We start from the raw sequence: 21,764 nt of genomic DNA on the forward strand, positions 1-21,764 counted from the left end.
TCCCTACTTCAGTAAGCTCTTCCCCAGTAAGAAGTATCTTTCTGTCTTGATCACATATAACCGTATGTGCCAGGGTGATTTACATCCTATAATGATGATTGAAAGATGAACAGTGAACTTTATCACAGCTTTTTCAGGCTAAGTGTTATTTGCAAAGCAACAAACCTGTTCTTGAATAATGCAGTAATAGTCTTGTTAAAAAACTGATGAAAGGGCTGAAAAGGGATTTGACTGTCTTCAGGCTGACAGGAGTCAAAGCTAAATTTCCAGTGGGATCAGTCTCTCCTCTCTCTCCTTCTCAGTCAAACACATGCCAAAATTAATATTTTAAAACATGCGGTAAAATTACCTTCAGTGTCTGGGTTAGGTAGCAATTTGGACCTGAATACCCAGGATCACAGATGCATTGCTCATTCAGGCAGTCTCCATGACCTCTACAGTTTTCCAGGCAACCAGGGCCCAGGTAGAAATTATCAATGGCCCACTGCATATCTGAGTATTTCTGGTAGAACCGAAATCTCACGGGACTAGATATAAAGAAATTAAGAAAACCAGACATATGCATGAAACAACTTTGCTCAGTTGAGAAAAGGTGATTAAACACAACATACTCATGACTGTACTACCCTCCAAGCTTCCACAAGTAGTGGAAGTACCTATTGATATTGATTTTTACATATCCATAATGTAATGAACACGGATATGGCTATTCTGCAGTTTCCTTGAAAGAAAATGAATAGGCAGATATATTGCCTGTTGTGTTTCTAGGAAGCTACTCAATCCAAGACAAAATGAGTAGCAAGTTCATACTTACTTGCCCACAAGGCTTTCAGGCAGTGAATAAGTTACTCTTTTCCATCCTTTTGTGGGAAAGAAGACAGATGGCTGTGAGACACTCCCAGAACATTTTGGATCAGCTGGTAAGCACTGAGGTACTAAGTAGCTCCAGCTAACACCAAAGTCGGTGGAATACTGGACATGGACCTGATTTTGTGCAAGCTTTTCTGAGGTTTTACATCCAACAGAAACCTAATGGAGAAGAGAGCATCAGTAATTAAGAATTAATGGTGATGGTGGAGTTTAAAAAGTGTTTGAATCTGAAAAGTGACTGCAGAAGTTTTCTTGAAATGATGGCAGTAACAGTGCCTGTATGGTACCAGTGATCCACAGATCTCTTTGATACTCCCAAGACTGAGAACAGACACCACATTGTGAATTTTGTTTTCTTCTAGATAGCTCACATTTCTGGATTTCCAGATTTTGACACTTGTGCCTTATACCACAGTACCACATAGAAAATAAAGTTAATCTCTCCTCCCACCCAACAATTCAAAAATATTTGAATATTTTGGAGAAGGCCACAGATTAGGTAGACTATCTTTATGGACAGATGTGCAAAGGACTCTTGCAACTTCCCTATATTGCTGGGTTATTCCCTTAATTTAGGTAAAGGGGTGCATGAAGGCCAGTTTGGGTGCAGGTTTGATGTGAATGCATGACAACACAGGAGCAGTGTGAACTACTGTAGAGCTGCTTTTCCCTCACAAAGCAGCTGTAACAAAACAGGCTCCTGCAGATGTGTGATATCCTTATTACATGATGTCCACAGAACTGCAGTGCTGGAAGAGAAGAATGTCAACTTTGAGAATAGCCTGTGCTATTAAAGCTGACCAACATGAAGTAAGTAAGAAAAACGAGGATGGCCTAATAACAACAAACCCTTTTCCCTGCAGAGAATGGCTCCTGTGTAAGTCTATACATCATCCTACATCCTGAAAGATCTACTTAGACCTGGAACAAAATGTGGTGTTGAATAATTATATTGCAGACAGATTTTACCTTGAATTGCATAATCCAGCCTTCTGTAGGAGTCAGGTCATGGGTGACTGCATAGACCTCTCTGCCATCGTGGCTCCCGCAGATCATGACACCATCAGGAGAATCACAAAATCTCTCAATTGAGCAATCATCATGGAATAACCAGTGTTCATTAACTTGAAAATAAATGGCAATGTCAGTATTATTCAATGACAATATAAATTAAGTGGGGAGTGGTTTTAACCACAGAAGGTGATTCATGGCTTTATTTTCCAGCCTACATGAGAATTATTTAGTATTGCTCCTGAGAATGTCAGTACCCCATCTTTCCCATGTAAATATGTATTGCATTTATCACATTTATTGCTCCTCTTACTACTCTCTTACATAAGCATTACAGCATTATTTTTTAACGTTCAAGAAGTAAAGATCTGAGACTTAAAAGATGAATATCTGTTGTACTCAACATTTTGGGAGAGCTTTTTAGTGGGTAAAAAAACTGGCAGCTTTTAAAGCTTGTAAAAGCTTTAAACTGGCAGCTGTTAAAGCTTGTAAACATACAGAAATGCATCTTCTACAAAATTTAGTTGTAAACTTAGATTAACTTCCTTAAAGAATACTTTTAAAAGTTAGGAAATAAGGAACAGATACTCAGGATAAGAAAGCTTCTTGGAATAACCCAGCACTTTTAAATTACTTTATCTTTTTTTGAAAACAAATTAATCTTCTAAGTAACTTCATGCAATAAAAATCTGCATTACATTTTGTCATTTCACTTTTTTTGTGAACGAATAAAGCAAAGCACAAGACCTCTGTGGCGATGGGATTGTCTGTAATCACAACCACAGTGAGACAAAGATTCAGAGGCTCAGCAAGACCTGCAAATTGCTGCACTGGCTTCTTGCCCTTCAGTTCAGCTGCAGGTGGAAGCTTTACCTGTGGTTTTGTCCTCCATGACCATGTCGAAGGCAATCCTGCCCGTTGGCCCCGCGTCGGCCGGGGAGCGCTCGTGCTGCGGCAGGGGAGCACTGCTGAAGGTGTCGAGCATCACTGTCCTCTGGTCGGCTGAGCCCGAGATCAGCACGTTGTCGATGGCCCAGTCGTTCTGGTCCAGCCCGTCGTGCTTGGGCTGCCACCAGCGGAAGCGTGTGCCGATGGTTTTGGCATCGTAGGGAAGGAGGATGTTCACAAAGCTGGAATAAAAGGTGGAAATTAGTTGTAGGAAAGCTGCAGGAGGAGGACACTTTGCAATGCTCTGTGCTGGGTGCTTTGACCAGGTCCATTCCCGGTGTTTCCTAGAATACATGGAAGTCAGGAAAGAAGAAAAAGACTGGTCTAGCCTATGTTCCTCAAGGAGATATTGCTGAAGTGAAAATCTTTCTGATCACTCCCAATGTCATCCCAGGGACAGAGGCTCAGAGAAAGGTGGGAACAGTCAGCCCCCAGACTGTGGCATGGTTTGAACAACCTCACTTACTCCACCTGTCCTTATGGGAGCAACTGCATGGGAGTGGTCTGGACTAGCAGAGTGTGGTCAGAAGGTCCTAATTAAGAAGGAGAATGTTGAAGTAAAATTAAGATGACTTTTTTCAACCTGGAGCCTTTCAGCAGATAGCAATGTTCCAGTAAAATTTTGTCTGTTCTATTACAACTGTAGATGATAGTACACTGAAATCTCATGTCTAATTAAAGTGCTAGTGATTTCTTGGTGTGTTCAAATAAAATAAAAAATAATGGGCCCCCCACAACCCCATTTTCTATGAATCTTTTAAATTATCCAGTGAGGAAAACGTCAGCTCACCTGATTTGCATGATTTGAATCCCACAAACATCTGAAGGTAGGGTTTGAGTGTATCCATCCTTTTGATGGATAACTGCAGAAATGCAGTATCTCCTCCACACACCATTTTATAATTAACTTATAACAATCAGTGATTTTATGCTCTTGCCATTAAGGAACTAGATTGCAAATGTTAGCAACTTAAAGAACAGGATGGACATCACTACAGTAGGTAATTATTTATCTTCATGCAACCATTTACAAATCTACCAGTCTGCTACGGGTTCCTAACTGATCTTGTATTTCTGGCCTAACAGCTGCACAAATGCTGATGCTAAAGTACACTACAATGGCACCAAGACCATTTGTGAATGTTTGTAGGACTGTAGAAGCTGAATTTGTAAGGATCTGATATCCAAACCACAACAGTAATGTGTCCCACAGGTTCTTGTGAAACATTCAAGACCACCTTACTTTCATAGATAAAGTTACACAGGCAGAAAAAAAGTATCTACAAACCCAGGCTTGCTGAATTGATCATAGAAAATTTCCATTAGGAGGCTCCAGGTGATTCCACCATTCACAGAATACTCCAGCAGCACTCCTTGGTTGCGGTTATTAGGAGTTATCAGACATCCGTACATGAAATAAAACTGGATGAATTCTGCACTGGTGAGGTTCAAATCCACTGTAACTAACACACGGCTGCAGCCCTTAAAAACAATGAAAAAAATATGTTGGCTGGTGTTGTCTGGTAAAATTTATGTTCATAAAAAGTGTTAGACTATGCAGCAATAGTTAGACTATTAATGTAGTTTCACGCTGCAAAAAATTTAAAATTGTACAAAATTTTCTTAATTGTTTCAAAGTTAAAGTTGCAACAGAACAACATATATATATTTTCCCTGAAGGCATAATTTCAGTCATGGTTCAAAAATTCCTGTTGTGTATTTATATATGTTGCTCCTTGTACCTTCAGTTTTATTAAAATCATGTATTTACCTTTCTTCTGAATACAAGAGCTGCAGAAATCCATGCCTCCATTGTAAATCGCAAAGTTTTCCATGCAGAATTGACAAATCCCTGATTATGTGCTAATGGTTCAACTTATGCAAAACATCAAATGGCAAAGCAATTTTAATATGTGTGTTTTCCACAATACCTTATATATTTCACATTGCTTAATCTGTTAGTTGGTGTCTACTTAGTCCTAGTGGAATGAAGTGGAAATGTAATGCTTCTATTAGTTTATTTTACAAAACTTCCATCAGTTTGAACCTAGTTATAAATTTGACAGAAGATACCTATAAGCGTAAATGTTACATGTTTCTAAAAGACTGTTTTAGCATTGATATAATCCTGAGGTTATCTGTTAGCAAACTACAGTTTAACAGCTGTCTGGGTTATATACCTACACATGTAGCTAACCTAGGAAATTTTACTGTGAGCTTTTTACTCTGAAAACATCCACCTTTGGGACATGTGGAGGATGAGGCTATACATGGATGCAATGTGCTCTAGGGTGACCCTGCTTGAGCAGGGAGGTTGGACTAGATGACCCACCATGGCCCCTTCCAACCTGACCCATTCTGTGTTTCTGTGACTGTACTGTCAAGGATCATGTACAAGTTATACAAGTGCAAATAGCTAGTTATTCATTTACCTCTGTGGTCTGATTAGAAGCCACACCAAACTCTGGTCTGGAATTTTTAAGTGCTGTGAAGAGGCTATTAGGAGGGAAATTGAATGTCTGTGTACTTATACTGTGCTTTAACCTGTCAGCTCCAATTTCTAAGGCCCCTCTACAGTTCCTTTCAGGAGCCACACACACTTATCTTATTTTCCTGGCTGCAGCATAGCAAAGAACTCCAGCTTTCCTGGAGTGTTTCTGGCTGACCCTGGCCTGTAGGACTTGTTTGACTTCAACCTTCAGCCAGCCAAAGGATTAAATTTTTTAGAATATTTTATATGTCTAATACATTATGCTGTTCTTTTTTTAATGCCTTGCTATTTAACTTTTGAAATCAGTCCCATTTATACTGCCAAAAGGACTGAGCTGATCCCTGTGCTGGACACACACCCCGCTGAAGTGAAGAGCCATCCCAGAGGCGACAGCCCCGCAGACTGTGCTCAGCTTGCCCCCGTTCACCGTCAGCCAGTTCTGGTTCGATGGCGCGCGGTTGAAGTTGTCTTTCAGCTGTGTCGGAAGGGGAGTCTCTGGCTCGTCACAGTACAGCCCTCCCCAGTGCTCATCGCAGCTGCAGAGCAAAACAAATACACAAATCAGCTGGCAAAGGCTCTGCATGGAGGTTTAATCAGTGCCATGTTATTAAGGTACCATCTCATTCTGCACAGAGGCATCATTTACTAGTGCACAACTGGTATTTGGGGGTTTCAAACATCTGGCATGTTTTGTAGTTAATATGAAACAAAAATTACTTTGGGAAGCCTTAGTATTATGTATCATTCAAGCTCCTAATACAAGCCACACTCACTGTATTTATTTTTACTCAGTAAAATCAGTAAAATACATTGTGCTTGGATAGATAAACCAAGAGAATGTGCCAATCCTAAAAATGTCCTGCTAATGTTTAAGTTTCTGTAAAATTCTGGTAGATGGGTACTTTCTTGTCTTTATATAGTTCTCCCTTTTTTTTCTCCTCTAAAAAATGTTCTTGTACTGTGTCAAAGACTGGATAACAGCTTGGAAATGTGTTCTGCTACTATGAGATTTCACCAGGGATATTGTGTCTTGGTACTTCAGTGTTGTCAGGATAGAGGAGAACACAATAATATGTCTATTCTGCAGTGAAATATATTTCTAACAAATACAGTCTCAGTGCAATTATACAATCATTCTCCCATTTCTGTTGCCATTTGTGGCTGGGAAAAAAGCAATACATCCATCTGGAAGGTATTTCTCTGTTGCCAAGACAGGCAAATCTGGGGGTTGTTTGTTTGCTAGCTTTGCAGGACTATATGTGAATTGTTATGCAAACAGTTTGAGGACCAAGCCAGTCTGCCTCCCCTGGCAAACCCTACCATGGAGCAGAGGCATCAGACCATCAAGACAACATCACTCAAAAGGCAAAATCTGGCCTTGTGAAGAGCTGGCATATATCCTGGTTAGTGGATATGTCTCACCTCCAGCCCAGGTTCTCTGCATCCAGCACCAGGCTGAGAGCTCAGGGAGATAGCATGGAATCCCTTGGGAATACCATATTCTGGGAAGCTCCAGGACCCTAGAGGGATGTGCAAACTCTTGGGGTACCTTCTCCCTACCTGGTGGTAGGGAAATCAAGATGCAGCAGGGGCAGGAGCAGAGCTGATGCATTGCCACAGAGGAAAGGACCATGTGCTTAGTCATGTAGCACAAACAGGCAGAGGTCTGGCAGAGCCACCCCTGCACTCACTCTTCCACTTGTTACTTCTATTCCCAAGTGGTCCCAGTGCCCTGCTCAGTTTCAACAGCAAAATCCACCATCCTTTGTAGAACTGTATCACAGTTTTTCCTGCAACTTTGTCAAAATGACAGAGGAGGAGTGAAATGCAACAGCCCCGAGCAGGACAGTGAACAGATAGCACTTACACACAGTTGTCCTGTGTGCACTTCCCATGGCCACTGCACATGTCTATACAGCCATCCCCAATGTAGACATTATCGATGGCCCACGTTTGCTGCTTGTCGAAAGGAGCAGGCTGGTGCCAGCGGAAACGAGTTGCTTGAGACCTGGGGAGAGAAAGAAAACCAGAACGGTGTATTTTCTAGCTAAGGCAATCTTTATTTTGACTGAAAAGAAGTGTTAGTCTTGAGGCTAGGCTGCTCTTGGAAGATTTGTTTGGTACCAGCAAGACCCAGGGCTGGTTTCTGACTATGACAACATCCCTCCAAGAACAGGGTGCCCACATTTTGAGGACAGGACAAAGCACAGGTGCTAAGTATCGTGCTGAGAGCATGGGAGGTAGGAAATGGATCAGCAGTGAAAGCAAAGCAAGTGGGCCATGGCTGGTGCAGTGGAGAGGAGGGGAGGAAGAAGGTGGTACTCCCAGTTGGAAGCTCAGGCCAGTCTCAACCATGTCCCACCACGGACCCAAACCTGAGGGACAGCTAAGACCTGGATCCAACCTAAAATAATCCAAATCCTTCAAGTTTCACCCTCAGCCAGTCAACAAGTCCAATTCAACAAATTTACCAGACTTTTCCTCTATGAATTCTCCCAACTGCACTTAGGTAAGAGCAGCTCTAGCAAGTGGGTTGGGGACAGGTGAGAAGGCCCATGCAGGGCTTGCAGCATGACCCTGGCTTTGCAGTTTCTTCCCTCCCCTCCATCCAGGGCTTGGCTGGAAATGCTAAGAAATTATCTGTGGTGTGATTCTGGTTCTACTCAGTAAATTATTTTCATTTTGTTGATTGAAATGGGCTTAGATCCCTATATGTGAATTGTCTCAGCTCCCAGGATACATGACAAAAATCTAGCCAAAACAGTCAGGGGACACCAAATAGCTATTTGGCTTATGCAGGTGTAGACTGTGAGTCAAGAGCTGTGAACAAATGAATTTCTATTAACTGTGAATTCAAACTAATCCCTGTTTCGCTGTACACCACTAGATGGCAGCATTGAACTTTTTGTAGTCTGTTTTCTTTTGCAACTCAAAGAGAAATCACAATTATTGTAAACACCAAAACAAATAAAACAGCAAAATCCCCAAAAACTATTCAGTGTAAAAATGGACCTCATATGATAATTTCATTATTATCCCATGAATTATTTCTTTATGGAAATGCTGCATGAGCTGAATAAATGTCATGTTTATCCAAAGAGAAATCTACTGCTCTGAGCTCAGCTCAGCTGCTCACCAAACAGCATTTTAAAAAGAAATGTAAAAATTGTGAGGAAGTCCTTTCAAAATAAAGACAAGCATCTATATCTTACACTGCATGCTTTGGCTGGGCACTTCACTAACAATTTATGGAGCTGATGCTCCTGTGAGAAGCTTTGTGTTTGCCCTTGCATTTTAAAATCAGCTCCAAGTTAAAAGTAAATGTTCAATGCCTTCTAGAGGCCAGAGGTGAGGTAGCACTGGAGTGCAGGAGCCCTAAGAGGCTCACAGACAGGGTTGGTGAGCACCAGGCCAAGTTATTGGCTGCACAGCCTTCATGTCCCTAAAACATACAGGCACAAACAATTGGAGACACATACCCGCTATTACACAGCTTGAAATAATAAAGCAGCATAAAAATTATATTGCATCTAGACTAAAAGGCCTATTAACTGCACTGTTCTTATCCTAAGCTTAACGTCTCCCTTGCTTATGAGATAAGGTTGTAATAACCTCTCTCATGCAATGCCTATCCTAATAACTTCGGGAAATAGTATTACTTGAGCCAAAAAAATACAATTATGGGATTGGACAGAAGTGCAATTTTTGCCTCAGTAGGGCATCAGACTTCTTGTGACATATACTGCTCAAAAAAACTCTTCAGTCCTAAAATCACAGTTATTTATAAACCTGAGTTTATCTCAGGTGGTAGCTTCCTGTCAGATCCAAATTCAATTGCTTTGGAACATTGATCCCTGCCCTGATTTATCCCATTCAACCCCAGAAAGACTCTTTGGAACACAAATTTACAGTCTTTATACAAGAACTGTTGGGGTAATGGATTTTTACAGACAACAAGTAGTGAAGCTGCACAAAAGAGGAAGCACAGAAGATTAATGCTGCGAACAACTCCTAAAAAAGGTGCTATTACTTGATGTAATGGCACTGAAGACAGGGAGGAGTCCAGATGCTCTAAATGATCAGTAATAGAACATGGACTTTTCCACTACTTATGTCAAAATGTGGACCAACTGTCTATGTACTTTCAGTACAATTGCTAAAAAATAAAGTTATCTGTTTCCAAACTTATATGTGCCTTATTTGCTGCTATATACATGGACCAAACAAAAAAGACAAGGTACAATTGCTGTAACTCTACAATGTATCATGATGCTATAAATTCTTAGTTATGCTTTTAGATTTATTCTGCAAAAAAGCAGAGGGAGTTACCTAGTATAGGGAGGCAGAGGCAAAGTAACCCGGGTCCACTTGTTGAAAGTGTCTGAAATGAGAATCCTCTGTAGATAGTACTTGTTGCATTCCACGTTAGTGGGAAGACAGTCTCTCAAAATTGGGTGCCAGCTCAGCCCAAGGTCCACTGAATATTCCAGTTCAATAGCTAAGGGTGGAAAGATGGTTAGTTACTTAATTTAGAGACCTGTATCCTTAGGCCTATAGCAAAGTGCAAGACCCAGACAGCATCACAAGTCTAAACTGACAAAATAACCACTCAGAACATTTCAAACCCCTGTGTCAGAAGCACAAACCTATCTCCTTTGGTGGCAGTGCTGGAGGATGTGTTACATGTTGCTGAGCAGGTACAGCTCAGGAGAAGTCGCAGTACCTGCCTCAAGAGATCACAGATGAAAAGACAGAGCCAACTGTTAAGTTGCCAGGATTAAGTCAAGATAATTTCTGTTGCTGCAGCATGCAAGAAAGTGATGTGACAGCACCACGACCACCAAATTTTTTGTTTTTCAGGCTGAAGGGTGAGGTTCAGCTGGATGTGATTGCTGTGTAAAGTGGAGCAACACTCAATCTTTTGGCTCTGTCACAAGATGGCTTAGTCAGCCTTCCATCCCTCCTGCAGACCAGCTCATTTCATTATCCAGCACAATTTTGAGTTTGTTAGTCAGTGAGCTAGTTTCCATTCAAACACAGTCTAGCCACATTAAACTAATGTATTCATTTCTCAGTAAAAATCAGCAATTTCATTGTTTTGATGTTTATGGCTTATAAACCTTTATTATGAAAATTAAAGGTTAGTCAAGCTCACTAAATACTTCAAGTCAAACTTTCATGCAGCCGTGAAAAAGTAAATAATAATAGGTGAGATGCAGAATGTAACTTGAAGTAAATGTTCCAGCTGCCAGGCATTCTGGCTGAATTGGCTGTGTAAAACACAGAGCGTGGTTGCAGTGACAGGGGTGATAAATCTGTGATCTTTTTTTGATTACTACAGACCCATTTCTTCTACATTCATGCACAGGGAATGACCCTTAATCACCCAATCAGTCCTACTTGATGTTTCAGCACAGAAGACAGTGCTATAGGAATACAAGGACAAGCAGATACAAACAAGGGTAAGTGAGTTTTCAGTGTTAAATTTCCCTCACCAAAATAAATGTTTTGCTCATCGTGACTGGAAGCAAGATTAGGTAATGTCAGTGTCCTACCTAATTTAATATGAAGCTAAGATAATTATGAGGGTAGTAGAAAAAAAAGAAAAAAAAGAAAAAAAAGAAAAAAAAGAAAAAAAAGAAAAAGAAACAAACAAACAAAAAAACCCCAACAAAGTAAGGAACTGTTTCTTTGCTGGTACATAGCTCAGTTGCCAAAACACTTCTAAACTTAGCAGAGATGATCTCAGGATGCCAGGATGAAATCTCAGGATTTCTTTCTTTTGCTCTTTTTAATACCAAAAGAAAGAAAAATTGTTAAGCATGTGAGTAGCTTCAGATTAGCAAAATCAGAGAAGCTAAATCTGGGACTTCATGTAAAATCTTTTTCCATTTATTAGAGGAATAGCCAGCAACCCAGTAAATTAACACATACCATGTGATGCAATGTATTATATTCTTGTCCTCAGTAAAAAAATCTATATTCCAAAACCCTCTCTGAAAGGATGTAATTTAAGATGTACAAAACAAGCATTCAAAAGCTGGAAAGACCCATTTCTGTGTGCCTTAAAATTCACATAATGAACCAATATTAAATTTCCATGTGATGTGTGTTGAGTAAAAAGCATATTTCTATATATTTGCATATCTGTATGTATATATATGTACATACACATATAAAAGCTGGCTTTGCACTCAATAGACATCATATGGAAAAAAGGAAGCTAGGTAATTAAAAATTGCATCATTATGTGTATATAAACATATATATACACATGTGTGCATATATCTAGGCACACATTCATCCATGGATACATATAGATCTATACATGTTTATTATTTCATATGGGTGATATAAATTTTTGCAGTTGATGCTGCCTTAGCATGTGCCAGATGTATGTTGGTATAAATGATTTCTTAGATATATGGGTATGAATGAGATCAGAACTGAGACTACATTGAAAATGCAAAATCACAAAGCAAGAAACATATGCTGGGAACACCCAGCTGTTTATTATTACAACACCACCCCAAGCAGTGGATGCTATCTGCTAAATGGATTTGAATAAGGCAAATGTTAGTCTTAAATGGATTGAACTGCAACTAAGGTGTTTGCAGGGAATAATAGACTTCAGTTTATCTTAGGCTTCAGACACCTGGAATAAAAAAGCTGATGTTACAATTTCTAACAGAAACACGTAGCTTTCTTTTGTTTCTCAGTTCTTGTTATGATGAATAATAACCAGAACACAAGTGAACTTTCCTCTACAGTGGAGGAAGAGGAATGGCAAGAATTACTAACAAGTCATTACCATAACAGGAGTCTGTGACAGAGCAGGATGCTGCAAAATCTATTTGCAAGAAAGAGTCTTCGTTGACAACGATGTCAGTGGTGACAACATAGCGTGTGCTGGCTTTCTCAATGAACACCAGAGCATCCCCAGTAGAGCCACAGACTGGCATCTTTGTCCCACCAGGGTGGAGCAGCCACTTCCTGCTATCCAGTGTGGTGAAATCATCTTCCAATACTGTATTACCAGAGATATTTCCTCCAATAAGAATCTGAAACATTCAGAGAGAAATTGTTATTGAAAAGATGTCTGGAAGTCTTCACAAACATAAGTGTGACATAGCAATCTGAGGGAGGAAGAGATGTACCAGTCTATGTGTATTTATTCTGCTGGTCCAAAATGGACAAATTTACTCAGTAAAGAATTTAGGGTATGAGAATGGGGGGTATATCTTTCCTGTAAAGGCTCAGCTGTACAAATCTAAAATTCAAGGAGGCGACCTCCAATCTCAATGAAGTAAAACTGCTCACAAAAATAAGTGTTATTAGAAGCAAAGTGATTGCACTTTCCTAGAGATTGTTCTGCTTTTCTATAATCTGGTGCACTACTATTAGATTGCATCTGCTGATAGAAGTGGGGAAATAGTCTTTGTTTTGTCATTGACCATTAAACATCATCAATTTACTATTCAACAGCAAGCAAGGTAGAATTATTTTTAATTTGTTATTCAGAATTCAGTTTCTGATTGTTCTGAACTAATAGAACTACATTCAGTGAAGATACAGAAACAATGAGTATTTTTTAATTTCTAAAAGGAGGGATGGGAAGTAAAATTTTGTAACCACAACATTAAATTGTGGTTTCTTCTAACAATCTGAACTAACGTCTTTAAAAAAAAATTATAAATATGAAAGCAAATTGTACTTGGACAACCCAATAACACTACTTGGAGCACAGTCATTTTAGTGGGGTTACTTGTGAGTTATACCAAGTCATACAAAGTAATATAATAATCTTCATCAAGCAAATCCCAAATATGAAACTTTGTTTTCATACAGATTGATATTTTTCTATAATTCTTTTTCTATTACATTCTACCAAGCCAATTACATATTTTGATACATTTTTAATGAAGGTTTTGAAGTTTAAAATCAGACTTGCATTTTTCACGGTGAGGTCTCCTGCAATGTCAACCTTAAGCTCTACATACATGTAAAACTTTATTGGATTCAAAACAGGTGATGAGTGCCCCACATGGAAATGGGGCATTAAAACCACGAGTTCAGCAAACAGCAATTGTGCTCTAAACATCTTTTTACAAAGCATTTTTGCTTGTCTCAGTGCAATGATACATGCCAAAAAAAGGGAAACATTAAGACGGAATCCAATCTAAAATTGTGTTAGAAGCAGAAACTCCCCCAAGGATTCTCACCTGGTCTATCACCCAGGGACTGTAGAAATGCCCATTCTCAGATGGCTGCCACCAGCGAAGGCGCGTGGAGCTCGAACGAGCCTTCAAGGGAATTTCCAGGGCAATGTATCGTCCCACGTTGCTGGAGTTACTGAAGAGGAACTCCTGGAGAAGGCTCCACGTGAGGCCCCCGTTGAGTGAATACTGCAGCAGCACAGGCTGGCTCCTGGGGTCAGGGACCCCCTTGCCACATCCCAGTCTCATGAAGAACTGCACAAATCTAACAGGGGGAGCACTTACTGGAAAGATTTATTTTTTACAACATCCTACACAACGAACCAGAGAGACTTGGAGTTTGTCTATTGACTAGCCCTGCGATTTCTAGCTGTAAGAGTCAGTGTTAGTAGAACTTATGATTTCCTTTCCAAATCTTCCAGAATTTAAGTAGACAGACAGGTGGTACGACAAAAATTCATTTTGCCTGTGTGGTAGTTTGCCAGGCATAAGAGGCTGAACAAAGCTGGTCATTTATGTTTTGAGCTTTTGTCTGCATAGCAGATGGTGTTGCAAGTATCAGAAACATAATCCTGGGTGAAATTTTTATCCCTGTATCCCGTGAGTACAGATTTTAGTGGCAGAAAAGCAACTGTGCTCTAAGTAGATCATAATTTGCTACGAATTTGCTGAAATGCTTAAATTCAAAATAAGCACCCCAGTTTTCCATTGGCATAAACCAGAGAAAATCTGGACAGGAGAACAAAGCACATTTCACTTTTAGGGATCATTTTATCCATTTAGTCAGCCTAGGAAATTTGTCTAAATTACACCATTTAAATGTGCTGGCTTCCCTGAAGCCAGCCCAAGCCACCCAGGGACACCAGTGCTTTCATCCCCCAGTTAATTGGCTTCTCCAGAGCTGCACAATAGACTTGTATCAAACTGCGAAATCCTTCCCGTCAGCTGACGCTCACAAATAGCTCCACTGTGCACTAGGAGTGGAGGGAACCATGCTGTAATGATATTTACTTACTGGACTTGCAGGCACATTACAAGTATTAATTCATGTTTGCACAGCTTTTGCACAGCTTTTGCACAGCTTTTGCACAGCTTTAGAGTGTTTTATCTGTTCTAATTATTATTGCATTAGTGCTGTGTGGCTCACGGTTAAATGAAATGGTACAGAAGAAGTTTTGTATCAAAAATCTTGCTCTGGTTTGATTTGCAGGTAGATCTGCTGGGAGTGGAGGCTGCAGAGGTGCTGGGCAGACAAAGCTCCAATAAAACACCAGACATACAAGTCAATTAATTCTAGTCCTCACTGCGACTCACAGTTTCTCTGGATACTATGTATAACTGCTTTTGCTGTAGATTATTTCCACCTCCATGTCCAGACATAACATATTGCTCGTGCTGTAAAGAAACACTGGGTACCCTCATGGATCAACATATCAAATGTAATGGATTTGCTTCACTGCTGGCAAGTCTTTCTGCCTCCTCAGATTTACTCCAACATTTGCCACGTAATTCAAAGGAAATAAACCCAGGTGACCTTGTCTCTGCTGCATCTGATTTCTGTGCATTGCTATTCTTACATCTCAGATATTACTAATGTAGTAATAACTCACTCAAATATAGGTAACAATGTCTAGCAGATAAAAAAATAATTTTAAATCTGTCTCTTATCCCAAAGATATTTTACAAAAGCTCTACCTATTGTGAAATGGAAAAGCAAAGTGTTTTTCATAAATCAAGTAACACTAAAATGTGTGAATATTCTTCTAGCAATTCAGAATTGAAAGGGATTTGATCAGCTGTGATCCCTAAAATATTCTGTCCCTACTGATATTTCATGCAGTGCAATTTCAGCTACCAGTATCACCATGATGGTGATATCCTGTCCCCTGTGTTAAATTCTTTAACATACAGATGTGATGGCAATGGGTAGTGGATTGCAGAGTCCCACTTGATTTCAGTCCCCAGGTGCTGAGTGTGGCTTGCAGCACTGACAGACATGACTGCTTGCCTGTGTACTTCAGGGGATGTCCTCATAAGGAAAGGGGAAGTTTTAATGTGACTACTGAGTCTAGCACCCTTAAGAAAATACTTGTTCTCATCACTCCTGGCACAAACTGAAACCTCTCCCCAAGTCCTGTGCAGAACTCGGCATGTGTGTGTCACAGCCAGATCTGTTGTGCTTTGCAGGTGGCTGATAGAGTTAGTCTGGAAGTGAAGAAAATCCCACTGCAATTACTTTAGATTGCTAAAGAGCAGCTCCCAGCAATGCCACTGCAGTGTGCCTTGCTGTTCAGAAGAGAACATACAATTATTTGTTGATAACTGTTATTTTTCATAAGCATATATACAAGAAACTGAATGTTCAGTTTTGTTTTCCTAAGACAGAAGTAAAAATTTATCTCCATATAACACCTTGAGGTCAATATATGCAAATCCAGCTAGAGAGCATCATGGAGAAGAGATAAATGATGGTTCTTTGAACATGAACAATAAGGAAAACATCGTCTAGTCTAATGGAGTAACTTAAAGGATCTTTTGTATCTTTTGTTGAACAATTTTGTAATTTCAGAATGATCTAGAAATCAAATTAGTGCTGAGAATTGTGGTATGTGTTTATCAGGTTCTGAAAAAAGTTTGCTGTGAGGAATCTTACAAATTTCAGGGGTCCTTAATATCACACATCACTGAGGTTTAGCTAAATGCTGATCTAAAAAATACAATGTTTAGATGTTAGGCATTTTTACTGACAGTGAGTCCTTACAATTAAACCATTATTTAAAGCTTCAATACCAATGCTGATAGGTAAAAAGTAGATAAAATGCCTGTTAAAATGTTTCTCACAGAACATTAGAGAGGAGTAGGGTGTTTACAAGAGATCAGTGGAAGATAGTCTTGGAAAAAACGCAGTCTCTCTGAAGTAATACTATAAGAATATCAGCTAACAGAATAAATTAGAAAAAAAAGCCTGTGTTAGCATGCTCACAATTAGGATGGAGTCTAATTCATATTAGTGTAAATTTTTTTAACGTGGCTTGCTTAGCATCTCTCACTCATCACATATCTCCTCTGCAGGCTGCAAAGATACAACATAAACAGTAAATACACTAAAATATTTGGTTTTCAATAGCTGGTGACAGCTTGATGGGAATTTCTCAGTGAATTATTGGAAACAAATGTGCACAATGAGAAAAAACTAAGCTGCAGAAAAGAAAGAATTATGAGATGACAAATGTAAGAGTTATGCTTTCAGAAGATAACTGCTGTTTCAGAAATGGCTCATAATACACCAGACTAAGACAAGCAGAGCGTGTGATGTGCAATCGACTTCTCATGCTATGGATTTAGGAAACAAAAACTTGCATGAACTACTGAAGATGTGGCATCAGTTCCTGGAGCTCTTATTCAAGGAAAAAAAGCAGCATTTAAAAGGTTAATAAAATTAAAGTTAAATTTAATTTAACATGGTAACAGTGGTTCAAATGGAGGATTTTCTAGTGTGAGGACACAGACTATGTCAACTTGCCTTCACTAGAGAAGTATCACATATGGATTATTCCTCAGTATGTTTTTTTCTCAATGAAATCCTGAGAGAAATTCTGAAAGGGTGTTACCTGGCTAGTGACAAATCTAGGTCTCGAGTCATCAGCATACGCAAACCTTCTTCATTAAAGAAAAGGTTGTTTCCTCCAGACATGATACCACATTTCCTTGACGGCTTTCCACCACTCACAAGGAGGAATCTATCCGACTCCAGCTGACCTGAATACACAGTGAATACATATTTATGATTTACTCTGAAGTGCTCCTGCTGCAAGAGTGCTACTTCCAGGGGAAGAGAGATAAATTAAAAATCACATGCTGACTGAGAAATATTCAGTGTTTTCAATGCCATGTATTCTAGAAAGCTGACACACATCAAAACAAAATAAACCCAGAAGTATGAAATCTGGGATCTTAGTTTCCAGTTATTTACAAGGTTTTCCAATTTTCTTCATTTATCTTAAGGTAACAACAAAGTACTCAGGTCTATAAAGAAACTCTGGCTACCATGTGGTAGCATGCAAGCAAGGATTGGCAAAACTGAACAAGAGCAGCAACACCTGTGAAAGAATGAGTTTAGTTCACAGGTGCTGCTTTATGCAAAACATGCTCCTCTTGCCGTGCTTGCTAGCGGGGGAAGCCTCGAGTTTCAGAGTTGTGTGCGGGGATGCTGTGTGTGTGCCCAGGCATGCATGTGAGGCTTTGAGTTCCCTCCTGCCTTCCCTCCTTGGGGTCTGCTGTGGCTGCAGAGCTCTGGTTCCCACTGCTGAGACACATGGTCTGCTCTGAAACCATGTTTGCTGTAGCAAGGCCAGTCAGATTTCCCGTGTAGTGAGAAACGACACAACCTTAAAGCCCTCTGCTGTTTGCCTCGCTTGCAAATGCTCTCTCTGTGCTAAAGTCAAACTATTATCAAAACATAATTTTCTTCTAACATTTTTTTCTACCTGTGAAGTTCCAGAAGCTCTTTTTCAATGCAAATTTTGTATTCCAGCATTTACAGTGCATCAGACATTCATAAACTATGGTTGCAAATGGCATCTAAATGACTTAGTTCATGGGAACACCCCCATGGCATACATTATAATCAGAAGCATGCAGGGGTGAGGAAGGCTTTGCTGTTGAATCCCTTGAGCCCTGGGTTCCACTAAGATGGACAGGCAGCATTCAGATGCCCCTTCCCAGAAGAGATACCTTCAAAGTCATCCTTCAGGAAGTCAGAGTTCTTGGTGCTGATTTTGCAGGTGGGCCCCGAGTAGCCAGGGTCGCAGATGCACCTGGTGCCGTTGATGCAGCTGCCGTGCCCGTTGCACATCTCCTCGCACTGCGGGCCGATGTACACGTTGTCAATGGCCCAGGTCACTGGCTGGGACCCAGCAGGGTAAAACCCTTGGTACCACCTGAACCTCGCCAGCCTGGAAATGGCATAAAGTGTGCTTGTTTTAAATAATAGCTCCATCTTTTTTGTATTCTATACATATACCATCACATGTACACATATATTGTTCTTTCTTTTGGAACTGGCTTGATAAATAGATTAATTCTAGAAACTGACTGCTAGGTCTAATTCCTTCAGTACCTCATGCATCTTGATGCTGACATTCAACCCAAGTACTGACAGAAATAAAAATAACATTATTCATTATTTGTAATCCCAAAACTGAATGACAGATATGATTTTCAAGATTTAAAATCCAGCTATTCTTATCACCATCATTCATGGGGAATATGAATGGCTGTGGTCTCTTGGATTCCCTTCTGCTTTGGTGTACAGTGCGTGGGTCTGACAGGGCTACCTTCACCCTCCTGAGGAGTGAAATCCTACTTCATGCTTCTATCCTGTCCCCAGAGAGAGCACCTGTAGAGGTGGAGTGGTGGGATCTCACCCTCAGTTATGCAGAAAGAAAACATGATCTGTCATGTCTCCAGGTATTCAGCTTGCTTTCAGGCAGCTTAATCTTAAACCAGGCTGATACTGCAAGCTGTTAATTTAAACTATATTCTCCTTTGGGTGCTGTCCTGTCATTTTTAATTCATCTCCTAAGTGCTGCTCGCATCAATGCTGCATATAAAAAGGAACCAACTGGGGAAGGAGGGAAAACAAATTGAGATGAGGAAAACACTTGAGAGACTAATTTTATTCCCAGTTGAGAAAACGTTTTAAGGGAGGAAGGAAACCAGAAGATTGAGAAGGGAAAAGCACTTAATTGCCTTGTGTGTTTAATGTGTCTTGTTAAAGATATCTAAATTCAGCAGGCGAATCAATTCCACAGGTAATTGTAGCTGACAATTTTTTTTCCTTGATTTGCTAAAAAGAAATTTTTATGAGGGGATTTAGGTGACAACTGATAATGGATGGGTGGGGACACTACTAAGAAAGATGCCCAAGAACCAGAGCTCTGCTGGATGTCAAAATCATCAACTTTATTGCGCCTTGAGGTGAAGGACACAAGTATGAGGCTAGAGGTGTTGTAAGCTCCTCTTGAGAGCAGATCTTTGCCCCACATGCTGGATTTTTTTCCTGAGACACATCAGCTCCTTCTCTCAGGGTCACTGCTGGCAAGAGTGAAGCAACACTCATGCCTGAAGCAGAGAGTGAACCACTGGTCTTGCTTAAGTTGGTTGGGGTTTCTTCTTTGGCTCAACAGGACCTGGACTTTTCCTTCAGGACATAGCTGGAATATTAATTATTTCTTACAGCAGTCTGCTGAGAACATGTATTGATTTCTAAAATTACATACGTAGTGGAAATAACTTAAAATGCCTTCATGCTCAGTTAAATATAACCACTTGACACTTTGGGGATGAAAAGGCTGGGGGAGTTTTTTAGAATTGCACAAGGAGACAGGTTTGGATTTTTTTTTCTTGTTATTCCAGTGTATTCTGGTGGAGAAATATCCCCTTCAGCCCTCTGGCCCAAGGATTTAATGCACCGAATGTCCCATGTAAGCTATTCTGCACTGCTGAATTTAAATGAGTTAGGAGTATGCACAGCCTAAATTTTCAGTTGGAGGGATGCATTGATGGTTGAGTAAAGGGTAAAATAATTCTTTTGCACAAACCCAGGAAGCACAAGTGAGCTGCTGAAAGAGATGGCTACCTATTCCATGCTTGAGATGTTAACTGTCATAAACCAGAAAACTCAAGTTTAAAATTTAAACATTTTCATAAATTATTAAACATCCAGTCTCTCCAAACTTCATTCTTATTTCTTGTATAGGTCTTTTCATAGTTTCAGAGGCACATATGGGGTCACTTATTTAGTGGAGGACCCATTGACTGCAGTAGTTTCATAAATACTCAGTCTCATAGCTGCATGGACTCATAAAGTCTCATAGTTGCACAGCTCATTTTCATTCATACATGCTACAGTTTAAACATTAATGGTGTGATCTTTTACATAAAGTGAGTTGATGCTTGATGACAGTTATCCCTGAAAAAGTAAACAGTAGTGTTTTTACTTTGAAAAGTTACATATTACTATGCCTGCTAGCACATCCTGTTTTTCTTTGCTGTGTTATCATCCAACCTGATTTGTTTCACTAAATCTAAGCTTCGAGTGACTGCAGCAGTTAATTTCTTAGAATATTACAGCTGAGACTGTGAGTTTTTAAATCAGACCATTTCCTTATACTGAAGTAGAATCAAGCTTATAACCAAGCTTATAAAGCTTGAAGTAGAATCAAGCTTATAACCAAGCTTATAAAGCTTGAAGTAGAATCACACTTATAATCAAGCTTATAAAGCTCACGTTTTACTGCATTTTCTAATGAAGCTTCAATTTCGTGCAAGAATATAATTAGTAAATCCAAATGGCTGATGCAATTCTGTAAAGAACACTCAAAGCACTCTAAGAACAGTCAGTTTTGCATTAATTTTACCAAGCAACCCCTTTCCATTAAAATATCATGAATTCAATATATAGGTAATAGGAAATTACCAGTAGTTATTCTACAGCATTAGGCACAATATATTTTGGGGAATCACCTGAACACCAGCTAACATTCAGGGCAAAAAGCAGAGCAAAAATTGGTCATCTGGTCTGCTCTAGGGCTGCAGTTCTTATGCACCACTCTTGTGCTGGGATGACATTTTGGGTGAAAAAGAGAAATAAAAGCAAAGCAACAAACAGCTGGGCAGCATCAGGAGCTGCACACTTACCCACAGAGGTGCAGTTTTCCGAAGTGAATGACCTCCCTCCTCCAGCCCTGGGTGGTGCCTGCGTAGTAAGTGCTGCTGGGGTGATGCTCAGTGGAGCAGAGGGAGCTGAGGTGGCTGCTGCTGCTGTAGCACAAGGGCAGCAGCAGGTGCCAGGTGGCCCCCAGGTCTCGTGAGAACTCCAACTTCACCGGGTCGGCAGAGGAGCTGTCGGTGGTGCAGCCGATATTGATCTGGGGACCAAGGCATCAAACACAGGAGGTGACACAGGGCAGGCTGTGGGACTCCCAGTCGTTCTTCACCTTAGCAAGCCTCTCCATTTTGGTACAGTATTTGTTAAGTCCAGGAAAATGGTGACTTGGGAACCCATTAACAATAGGGATGTTGCACTCAGGACATACACGTGAACATGAACTCTTGCACATTGCCCTCCTGTCCATGAGTATACCACACTGTGACTTACGATAAAATGATAAGAAATCCCCAACAACTTCTACTAAGAGAAAATTGTAAAGTTAATTGGAAGAATC

At 40.1% G+C, this 21,764-nt stretch overlaps 1 protein-coding gene across 2 annotated transcripts in view; it reads right to left on the reverse strand.

The window, feature by feature from the left end:
• RELN (reelin) overlaps nt 1-21,764 on the reverse strand; it is a 272,354-nt gene that overhangs the window by 19,704 nt on the left and 230,886 nt on the right. For both annotated transcript variants that reach the window (XM_085040349.1, XM_085040356.1), the window contains exons 41-53: nt 21,238-21,467; nt 18,271-18,491; nt 17,148-17,295; nt 13,543-13,801; nt 12,132-12,381; nt 9,650-9,818; nt 7,188-7,328; nt 5,679-5,856; nt 4,118-4,311; nt 2,755-3,011; nt 1,840-1,994; nt 815-1,029; nt 350-527 (exon numbers count right to left, since the gene is read on the reverse strand). In XM_085040349.1, coding sequence (XP_084896475.1) covers nt 350-527; nt 815-1,029; nt 1,840-1,994; nt 2,755-3,011; nt 4,118-4,311; nt 5,679-5,856; nt 7,188-7,328; nt 9,650-9,818; nt 12,132-12,381; nt 13,543-13,801; nt 17,148-17,295; nt 18,271-18,491; nt 21,238-21,467 — 2,595 coding nt within the window. The remainder of the gene's footprint in view (nt 1-349; nt 528-814; nt 1,030-1,839; nt 1,995-2,754; nt 3,012-4,117; nt 4,312-5,678; nt 5,857-7,187; nt 7,329-9,649; nt 9,819-12,131; nt 12,382-13,542; nt 13,802-17,147; nt 17,296-18,270; nt 18,492-21,237; nt 21,468-21,764) is intronic.

Source organism: Lichenostomus cassidix, chromosome 1Aa, assembly GCF_008360975.1.
Source record: "Lichenostomus cassidix isolate B80296 chromosome 1Aa, HeHo_3.0, whole genome shotgun sequence".
NCBI classification, from domain to species: Eukaryota; Metazoa; Chordata; class Aves; order Passeriformes; family Meliphagidae; genus Lichenostomus; species Lichenostomus cassidix.